This window comes from Pleurodeles waltl, chromosome 3_1 (genome assembly GCF_031143425.1).
Source record: "Pleurodeles waltl isolate 20211129_DDA chromosome 3_1, aPleWal1.hap1.20221129, whole genome shotgun sequence".
Taxonomy (NCBI): domain Eukaryota; kingdom Metazoa; phylum Chordata; class Amphibia; order Caudata; family Salamandridae; genus Pleurodeles; species Pleurodeles waltl.
In genome coordinates, this window is record NC_090440.1 from 320956274 (window position 1) to 320967211 (window position 10938).

General features: G+C 47.5%; 1 protein-coding gene across 1 annotated transcript in view; it reads right to left on the minus strand.

Moving 5' to 3' along the window:
• The window catches only part of SCG3 (secretogranin III), a 202789-nt gene extending 195319 nt beyond the window's left edge, over positions 1–7470 (minus strand). The window contains exons 1-4 of the mRNA XM_069222474.1: positions 6688–7470; positions 5508–5560; positions 4160–4199; positions 3869–4066 (exon numbers count right to left, since the gene is read on the minus strand). Coding sequence (XP_069078575.1) covers positions 3869–4066; positions 4160–4199; positions 5508–5560; positions 6688–6775 — 379 coding nt within the window. The 5' untranslated portion in view covers positions 6776–7470. The remainder of the gene's footprint in view (positions 1–3868; positions 4067–4159; positions 4200–5507; positions 5561–6687) is intronic.
• Positions 7471–10938: the final 3468 nt, after the last annotated feature.

Genomic DNA, 10938 nt, shown 5'->3' on the forward strand with positions numbered 1-10938 from the left:
CCGTTGTGGCTAATGAGCTCCATACTGCACAGATGCTTTCTAGCTCCTTGTAAGAGAACTTCCTTGTTGAGGTGTCTATTCGCGAGCAGATGGTTGTCCACAGGAAGGAAGGCGGTTCAGAGGTTGGGCGCACTTGGGTTGGACTCTCCCTGAACCAGCACACTCAGTCCAGTCTTTACCCAGGGTAAGAGCTTCTCTAAAACCACCCTGTGTTTTTGGGAGCTCCTCAGAATACTCAGCAGAACTATTTGAGGGTATGATTACGAATGCAATGGGCAGTGTGGCACAAAAGCACACACTTTTAAAAATGAATACCCAGCAAATGATTATTATACACATAGATCTCTTTTTAAAATGCTTGCTAATCACAATCATAAATGCACAAAGGACATTCGTGTCTAGAGACATGGATACTGTAACTTTGATAAAGTGGTCTTTACATGTCAGCACTGGAAGGATACATTGTAACTTTGAAACTATTTCTCCCCACTAGCTGTATTAGCGGATTTGTGCCAATGCAGTTAATGTGGAGGATATGGTGGGAACCCAAGACAGAGTCTAGGTTAGGGCTGGCACCTCCTTGGAGGCGTTTCTGGTAGGCTGTTGAAGATGGAGGTCAGGTAAACAACCCATAGTACGTTCACTAATCTGCGGGAAGGTGGGTGCCATAATTAGCAATGTGGTAAGTGCAGTGTCAGATTGCAGAAAGGTAAAGAAAGCAGTGACAAAACATCTATTGGCTCTGCGGTCAGCATCGTCTGATAGGAATTAAGTTGGGCACCAAAGCACTTGAGTATTTTTGAAATTGCTGGTCTTTGACAAGCTGGTCTGTTCTTCAAGACACAATCAAGTTACAAGGCTTTTACAGTCCAAAGAACAGTCTGCTTTCCACTTCAGACATGGGCTTCCAAGAAGTCCTTGATAACTGCTACAGAGTTGTAGATGAGACAAAGGTCCAGCGCATTTCAGTGTGTGGACATTTATCAGTGGGCACTGGTTCTTCTAAAAAACAAGCCTCGTTGGCACAATGAGTACATTTAGACAGCATCCTGGACTTACCTGGCCAGGTCTACAGTTTTCCCTGAGCGCTATATGTAGATGGCAGAGGGTCTGATGCCCTTAATCAGGCAAGTGTACAGCAGATGACACTGAAGTCACATCCATGAGCAATAAGATTTACAGCTGTAGCGGGACAAACATGTTGTTGCCCTACCTGATGAATGGCTTAGCATGAAAGTCGAGTCATGTCGATTGTCTCCCTGAGAAAGGGACTCAAGGGCAAACACGGCACACCAGCTTCTTGCCATGATAGACGTTCCATAGCAGGACAACCAACTACATCAACACAAGCTTATTTTCTTTCTCACTTGAGTAGAATGGTTCCAAGGCTGGAGATGCTCATATTACAATCGTTTTGCAGGCTTCTAAGCTCTATTAGTGTTTACACAGGACATTCTCACAACATCCGTTACAGAAATAGTCACCTTGTAAAACAACATCTTGTATCCTCTCCATTGAGTGGACATTCTTTAGGATACTACAAAAAAGAACCTAGATGACAATGAGACTAGATGTTCTGACTGGAGAGATTTTGCGCTCCCCATACCAGTCTTCTCTTGGACTTGCTACTTTTTACTCACCAGAGTAAGTGAGGGACATGAATCAAATTAATGTTCTAGAACCTCATCTATCAGCCAAGGATGAAAAATAAAGTGGGAGACAGCCAACAAACTGCCCTCAAACAGCTAACTGGCCTGGAGTTTCCCAAGGTCATGTGATTCTCCCTGAATCTCATTCTGATGGTCAAGAACAACCACCCAAACCACATGAAATTCCTAAAATACATACATTTCTCTAGTTCACACGTGGAGTGGATTTGGGTGTATTTTGCTTCTCAGGTAGATTGAGAAAATGGTCAAAGGTGATTCGCCTGTTACTTACAGAAGAGTATGCATTTCCCTAATATCGTTTGTGCAGTTTTCTTTTCATTGCCCTTCAATCATCAACGATGTTTCAAGCACATTTAAAAATATCCTATCGATCACTGAAACAGAACGATCACGAATCACTTTACCTCACTGGATGACAATAGGACAGGGTAAAAATCACACCTGCAGTGTGTACTCAGATGTGTTAAGCACCTCGCCCATTGTGTGAGTTAGAACATGGTTCTGCCCACCCCTTATCTCTTCCTCCGTCTGCACTGCTCCACGAACAAAGGGGAAAGGGAAGTATGAGGCTGGGAGAATGTATAAAACTTGTAGGCGGATGCTAGCTTCAACTCACAAATGTCTTTCATCTTTTTGTAGATAAGTGCTTAACAATTAGCTTTGGAAGGTGGCTCCCTTTCTGGGGAGGGTAAGAAATAATTTGTGTGACTCATTAGTCTGGGACTTCAGTCTTTGAAAATAGAATGTTAAAGGGTGAGTTCACAATTTGAGATCAAGAATCCCTGCCAGATCCTCTAATGGGAAAGAGATGATCCAGTTATCCAAAGCGCTATGTGCTATTTTGGATACCACACTTCCTCCAGCTTGAATGAATGGGATTTTCCTTCCACCTTCCAGGCATGCTTCTGTTAATTAGTTCAGCATATCCATTTCTATCACACACTTTTCGATGATAAGCTATGGTTTTGAGGGGTTCGCTGTATTATATGGGTTTTACTTCGTAAGGTAAAGTGGGGTAGCTACAGAATGTTTGCGTACCTCTTGTCAATATGAGTCATCTTAGATTTGCTGCCAGGATGCACCAAATGGGACATTTCCGTTCTCTAACAGAAGCAAGCTGCCGTTCATCTTCCACACTGTTAAAAATATTTGATCAGCTTTCATATGGGGTATGGTACCAGAATATAGCAACTAAAATATCGTCTGACCGAAATTGCGTACTAAATATCTTTTAAAAAATGTTGTCCCATCGGCATTACTTATAGGAAATCTACACCAAATTAGACAATACTTTTGACATACAACCCCACAAAGAAGTACTGTTGTCCTGGTTCAAAATGAAGATGGGTTACCCAGCTGATTCTTCATAAAAGTGGCAGGATAGTGCATCTATCAACCCTAAACTTACAGGCTCTCACAGAGAGCGAATGTGCAGATCTCATTTACAGACTTGTGAATGTCCGGACTACTTGTCACGAAGTTGCAGCGTGCAACGGGCCTCTAAATTCTCATCGTGGCAGCTCTGAGCTGTAAATGTATTATCAGTGAAGATGATTTCTTCATTCCTCCTGAATTGTCATGCTCTATAAAAACTCAAGATGGTTGGGCTGCCGTTCTGCAGCTTTATTGCCGGGGCTGGCTGTGGACTGGCTCCCACAGCTGCTCTTTAAAGAAAAAGTTGTGTCTTTCATGAAGTTGCGACAATCGCTAGTTATTAACCTGTGCACAATATGGAGAGTTTATATAACTATGCCAGGTGTCACAGATATAATTGCTTATGTATTTTATCATCCCTGAAAAGACATGGATTTAAGATATCAGTTGTTTTGTATGTATGTGTGTTATCAGTATTCGTCTAGCGCACTTCTATCATTTTTAAGGTCCTGCATCGCTTTCAGAGTCCGGGAACCCTTTGACAAGAATCAAGGTGGCCCAGGGTCATTGGGATTGGTTGGTGGAGATGCATTTGTATGCACCGCACACATTCAATATTGTTCATGCGCAGCATATATCTATTCGGCCTAGACTTCTCACTGCATACATCAGGCCTATAAACAGTATAGTAATAATAACGTTTGCAAAAATATTGGCATGTTAGAGTTATTATTAAGAAATCTACACGCAGGGCGGCGATATTTCTGCATTTCTGCACGCACTAGCCCTCTCTCAGTCCTGTCTGAATACATAAAGCGCCGCACCTTCGCTTTTGGTGGTGTCGTAGTCCTCAAGCGCTTTGCGGCCCTTGGTGGAGTCCAGGTCCTGGTAGGTTCGCTGCTGCTCGTAGAAGGGGTCTCGGAAGGGTCCACTTCGCTTCGCCTTCCTTTCGTTTTCTGCCACCGACATCAGCAGACTGAGGTCGTCTGCAAACGAGTCGTTCTGGGACTCTCCCTGGCCGTCTGTAAGTACAGTGACACGGCCCGGTGGTTAACGCTTCCACTGGTTAAAGCGCTATAACTGCATATGACCTCATGAACGTGCCAGTCACCTACCTGTTGCGCCCGTCTTACTGGCTGCGTCCGCCTCAGCAATCTGTAGTAGCATAGAAATAAAAAAAGCAGCTGGTGATATTTACCAAAGTACAAAGTAGAACGACTGACTAGGAATATTTAAAGAGATTCAGGGATGACGTGCAAGAGGAGTCCACGGTGTATTGGGTGTGGCGTTGAACACGCCACTGTACTGGGCACATATACGATGGTAAGGTCAGTTGAGGGGGCTGGGGCGAGGTGGGTCCTCACCAGTAGTACAGGAGAGGCCTGGTCAAACTGTGGCTTTGTCTCTTTGCCTTCACGTGGCCCCTTAGTAGCGACGGGATAAAGGGACTTGTTTAAGTTGTATGGGCAGCACTGGGGCTTTTCGTTCCTCCCGGGCTCTCCTACCGGCCTAGCAATCAATCCCAGTTTCTGAACAAGGCCCCGAGCCAAGACTCTTATCGGGAGGAGCAGCTGCAGCAGACCGAGAGGAGCCGGGCCCGGGCAGCTGCGCAATCAGACCGCTCTCTGGAAATGCTGTGACTGGCAAAGGTGATAAGGGTCCTTGGAAGGGGTCGGAGCCGGGGAGGGGTGACAGAACTCAGCGGGGCAGGGGCGTTCTGAGGAACTTCACTTGCCCCTACCCTGCACATTGGGGACTCGTATTGACCACGGTTCTAAGCTGTGCCCCCTTCCGAAGTCCATTAAAGAGATAATGTTGGGAATAGTAGAAACCGAATCGTGACTAAAAACAAATGTTATGCAATCCGATTTAACGACTCGTCAGGAGTAATAAGTGCTATATAAATACAATTACAATTGTGTGGCAAGTGGTTTGAGAAGGAGAATACTGGGGTAGGAGTTACGAGGGAGCCGGGCATAGACCAAGGTGAAGGCCAAACCCAACCCCCTCCCCTCACCCGGTTTTGCTTTTTTTGGTTTGGCCAAGTTATTGGTTGGATGTTTCGCAGTTTAGAAGGAACCCAAATGAAATCGTCTGCTAGAAGCAGTGCGGGGAACAGCTGTGCACTGCAAGGAGGCGTGCTTGCACCGACGTGGTAAGAAACCACCACGACCATAAATCCACAAAATAGAATTACAACCAGTGACTACCGCTCACCTACTGCAGCTAAGCAGCAAGAAGCCCACGAGACAGGCGTGACAGGAATGGGTGCAAAGTGGGCCTAACTTCACAAACTTTTAGAGCAGAGGCGGCATCCTTCTGATTGCAGGCAGGAAGTGCCATATGTTTTTACTTACGTTTCACATTTCAGACACACGGAAAACAAAATTAAAATATATGTTACTGTTTGTTTACGAAAAGAAGATAAGCCGAGCGAACATAGCATGATATTTGTGTCACTACCTGTTCCTCCAGAGGCCGCTCCACACTCAGCTCCCTGTTGTGCACGGCGTTATCTGCAACACACAATGCGCAAGTTGGTATATTTAGCAGGATGAGGTAACTACGCACACGCGAGGAGCGGAAAGTAAGAGTAATGCAGTGTCGAGTGCCTTGAGAATATGCACTGATCCATGGACAGCAGTCAGTGGGTTGGCATCTTGGGTAAATCAGTCTCTAGCGGAGTGGTGAACGCGAGTGCTTACAAGGCCCTGTAAAGGTGGCATCAGTCAATGTAATAATAAATGTGTGAAATCCGGTGTGTCAGTGCACTCGTTTCCGGTAGCATGTTCCATATAGCTTTATTTATTTTCCCTGGCATTGCGCTCGCATACCAGCCCCACCAACACCCCAACACACACACGCGGTGGGCGCACGCACACACTTGTTTTTGTGCTTCTTAAGTGAAAGGTGGGAGTGTGGACCGTGCCATTTATTCGCACAATTATATATATATAAGTTACCATTTCGGCGTACATCACAAGTCATAGTTGTCGTTTGCGCAAGACCTACGCAGATTTCAGATAGTTTAATCTTCTCTTAATTTGCACTTAAATGACACTATATGAGCAAAATACCAATTCATTCCCCAATGGGACCTCGAATTTTTACCGGCGCTCCCTTCCCATCCCCTCCTTGGGGTGCTCAGTGGCTGTGCACTGTTGAATACAGACATTTCAACAACATTCTTGGCAATGGGAACCCCGGAGGGATTTGACCCCTGTCTTAACTACTTCCGCAAATGCACGCTATGTACACTATTTTTATAATATGTGAGGACGTTTCTAAATGAAAATCAAAACACCAATTCAGCTTGCATACAACGTGACCTGGAGGCTGCCGAAAATAACCACGGCATAATCGGCTTGATGTGATTGTGAGATTAAAAGCAGAAGAGAGCCGGGACATAATATTTAAAACACACCGGTACATCGCAGCATTGCATTGTACTACAAAACAGTTAGTGAGCAAGTACAACCGCTCTCAGCCTCGCGCCAACAGCACATATACACAAAAGAGCGGGTAGATGCGGGACCTCGAGTCGTGCTTCGAAAAAGGTGCCCTCTCGACCACTATTTTAGGGATGCACTGCCGTGCTCACTTTAAGAGTTAGGATGCAAGTGTGCCAGGGTGTACGTCTTACCTTCGGTACTCAGGGGCTTTGGGAATGCCCCAGCCTGGCAGATGAGCACGGCCAGTGCCAAGAAGAGGGCTGGCAGTTTGGGATCCATCCCGGAGGGTAGCTCAGGGGCACTTAGGACTGCTGGCGCTGCACCTCCGCGTCCCAAGGCTCCTCGGCGAGGGGACGACCCTCCGTAAAATTCCTTGAGTCACTTATCTGTACTTTGTACAGGAGAAACGGCCCTATAACAGAGGGAATGTGCCAAGTAGCAGTCCAGTGACCGAGGGCCGGCACCGCTAGAGATGGAGCCGTCCGCCCGACGGTGTTGAAGCGCGCAGAGTGCCGCCCTCAGGGCTCCCGGAGGGGTCAGTGTGTTCTGTGCTGAGCCGCTCTTGGGAGCTGTCCTCCTCCGCTGGTGCTGAACACCTCAGCTGCCTCCCGCGGCCGATGGAGCTGTCTAAGCCTCACGGTGCTGAGCAGCTCGTAGCTCCTTCAGGGAGACAGGGGATCCCAGCAGAGTTGAGAGGTGCAACGGGGCTCCCCCTTTTGCCCTCCTCCAGATCTTACAGGTGAGTGAGAGGCGGCGGACTGTGCGTGGTCTTCCTTTTGTTCTCCTCCTGCTCTCACCAGCAGCTGTGTCAGACCATGCAGACAAATCCGGGCTGAGGCTGGGAGTGAAGGATCAGGGATCAGTGGTTGCGTCACTGGCTCAGAGCTCCTCCCTCCTCGGCTACAGCAGCAGGAGGAGAAGGAATCCTCCTTGCAAGCTGGCACTATGTCACAGGGCACCTCCATTTCCTCTTCATTGACAGTGCGGGAATATGCCTATTCACAAGGCGAGCGTCACCACTGCCTGCTCGGACACAGAGCAGGTGGAAAGGCTGAATCCTCTCAGGTAGGGAACTCCTCTGCCTCCTTAGAGGGCAAGCACTAGTGCCCCTTCACAGAGGCACTAGTGCCACTGCCTACTCAAGCACAGTGCAGGCTACACCATCACCCCTCACATCACAGGCAGCAACACCAACGTCTCACAAGGCGGATGCATCTCTTCCTCCAAGCAAATGCACTGTCTCCTCGGAGGGCAGGCATCAGTGCCCTGTCTCAAGGGAGACAGAACCCCTAAGTCGTCAGGCAAGTAACGCAACTGCCCATAGGCAGGCAGGCAGCAACACTTGCCCATCATAAGGCAGCATTGTGTCCTCACAGGGAGACAGAGTAGACCATTGTCTACTCACAGGGTAGACAGCAAATCAATCAATCAATCAGTGTTGCAACATCATCTTTTTACCCTGTTCACCTCCATTTTTTCGTTGCTGACTGGTGCTGATGATAACTGACTGACCTGAGCTCTGTTAGCCAGACCCAGGCTTGTGCTATGTTAAAAACACACATGTTGTAGAGTATATTAGGTATTAGGGTACCATTCCAATTGCCCGGACAGACCCTTTAGGTCCCTAGTATATAGTAGGGCAAGGGGGTACAATCTGCCGGTAAGCCCCTAGTTTATAATTGTCCATAGACCACCTCAGACAGTCCCCCACCCTGTGTTACGAGTCGGTCGTCCCATTTCCAGGGGGCGCTGTAAGGGGACTGTCAGATGCCTGGGAATCACCTTGAACAACTATCTAGAGTCCCTTGCTGACTCCTGTTTGTTTCTCTTTTCTCCATGGTACACTTGTGTAGGACTACATTTGCTTCTTAAGACTGCAAATCCCATAATGCACAGCTTGGTAGTCAGGAAAACCCGGATTCTGTTTCCCATTGTTTTCAATGGGAGAAGTCCAGTTGCTCCTTTTCACTGGATCCTCTCCTCCAGGACTTGCAAGTGTCCGAAACCACACACACCTGAAACCTCTCCTGTGCAGCCCAGCTTGGAACTGCTTATAAGCAGCCATTTCCTCAAGCTCCCCGTCGTGCATCGGACTTCAATTCCTTTGTGTTACAGACCCCTTGTCGGATGGTGTTCCAGTTTTGTTCCTGTTCTGTTCCAGCCTGATCCTGTTTCCTTTTTCTCTGCTCTGCTCCTGATTGTTCCAGCCAGAGTCTGCTCCCTATTTCTTAGCCTTGTACCTGTTTATTTCTTCCAAAGCCTGCTCCCTGTTTCTCTGCCCTGCTCCTGCCTTGTTTCAGCCTGAACCTTCTCTCTGTTTCCCAGTCCTGTTTACTGCTCATTTCCTACTCCCTGTATTCCAGTCCTGTCCTTGCCTGTTCCAGCCAGAGCCTGTTCTCAGTTTCCCAGTCCTGTCTCTGTCTGTCCCAGCCAGACGTTTGCGCCCTGTTTTCAAGTCCTAGACCCGCCTTTGCTTCAGCCTGAGCCTGTTCCTAGTTCTTGCCTCTGCCTCTTTGTTTGTTCCCTTCTGTTTCTGTTTCTTCTTGGTTCTTTGTGTCTGGTAAGTGTTCTGTCAGTCTTCACCAGTGTATACGTGTCCTCCTGTGTACTGGGGTTGGCTTCTGGTTTCCAGGAGGCAATTCCAGCCCCCATCCTTGTCCAGTGTTATACGTTGTATTTCGTGCCTAACGGTGACCGTGTGCTATTGCTGTTTTCTCAGGAATCGCCACTGTGTTTCGAGCTGGACCCACAAGAGCGTGTCCTGTGTATGTAAGTACTATCCTTGTTTGTGCTCTAGGGTCCAGAGACAGAATCACTTCTGCTGCCTCCTTTCTATGGGGCTGGCAGGGTGACTATCTGTAAGAGCAAACTGCACAGAGGCATTGAGATTCCCTGTCACTGTGGGAGGTTCTGCGCCTTACTCTGTGTACAACCCCAGCGTGTTTGTCCACTGGTAATCCGTTTCCTGTTTGTTCACACAAGGGTTGCTCTGCTTTTACTTTCCTGTTTCCTGTGCCTATCCATAGCTGTCCTTTCCGTGTATGCCTTTAGCTGCTCCTCTGCCCCAGTGCACTACCTCTTTAGGATATTCAGTGACCTCAAGGGGTGTCCCAACCAAAGTCCAGATCAGTCCCGCCCGAAACCGTGACACCCTGTCACATTTCAGGAAGGACTTCAAGACCTGGCTCTTCGACTGATCCTCAGCAACCCCCCTCCCCCAGCACCTTGAGACCCTCAAGGGTGAGTAGCCGCGCTTTACAAATCCGTAATTGATTTGATTGATTGAGATGCCCAGCAGAATTTGTGCACTTGCATGTGTACATTGCTGTGTGCTTTCTGTCCTTTTAAATGCAGGCCTGCCTTGCAGCCTGTCTTTAAACATTAAATTCATACCATTTGATGTCATTAGGGTTGAGCGCAAAGCGCTCTGTCCCTGGTGTAATATCTTTGTGGGCTTTTAACCAGGCCCGTGTCAATCTCATCAGTTTGGTTGGTTCGTGGTCTTGCCTTTTAAGATTAGCTTGATTTAATTAGTGAAAGGCATATATATGTCATGCCTTTTGCGGTGTTTAGCCTGCCTCAAGCGCACTGGCCAACTACTGAAAACATACGAAGCTCCATGTTTTCCGGATGGTTTCTGCACTACTTTTTCTCTTTATTTCATAGGCAGCGTGAGCTCACTGGGCAGTATTCGAGCGCTTTGCATGACATCGACCCTGTTACATGTATATTTGCACTTTTGCCGGTTACATGGATAATTGTACTTTTGCCGGTTACATGAATAACTGCAGTTTTGCCGACACGTTTCACTACGAACAAACTTCTGTTTCCTTTTGTGTGTTTGTTGTGCGCTCCTGGAGGCTGCCGGCTCGCTTATGTGAAACTGTTTTACTTTTCAGTTTATGTGGCAAGAAAAGTCTGGTTAGTTATGTGAAACTGTTTTACTTTTCATTTCCAGTTTATGCAGTAAGAAAAGTCTGGTTAAGAGTTTACAAGGCTAATAGCTTTAACTTGAGCAAACGCGAGACCCATTGCATTGCAAATGCTTGTTTTTAAATGCACCCTGACTCTGCAGACTGCATTTAAATTGAAATGGAGTCCCAATTCGACTTTGGTGCATTGGGCACTTTAAATGTGATGACAGGAATATGCCAGACTTTGGAGGAAGTGGTCATCCATCTGGGTGTCAACCTGCATTCTGTTGGTCAGGGGTGCCCCCCTTCCTGATGCCCAAGAGCTAAGAAGAAATATGTGAAAGGTGCATTGCCTCTCAGATCTGCTGCCTGAAACTACAAGAGGAAGGAGGACTGCCCTGCTGGAATCTGGACCTGCACCCTTGGACTGCACTTCTGAGTGAACTGCGCCTGCTGCACAATCGGGTACTAGAGCCCTAGGGATGGTGCCTTGTTTCAAGAAGGACTCAGGAGTGGACTCCCTGCAGC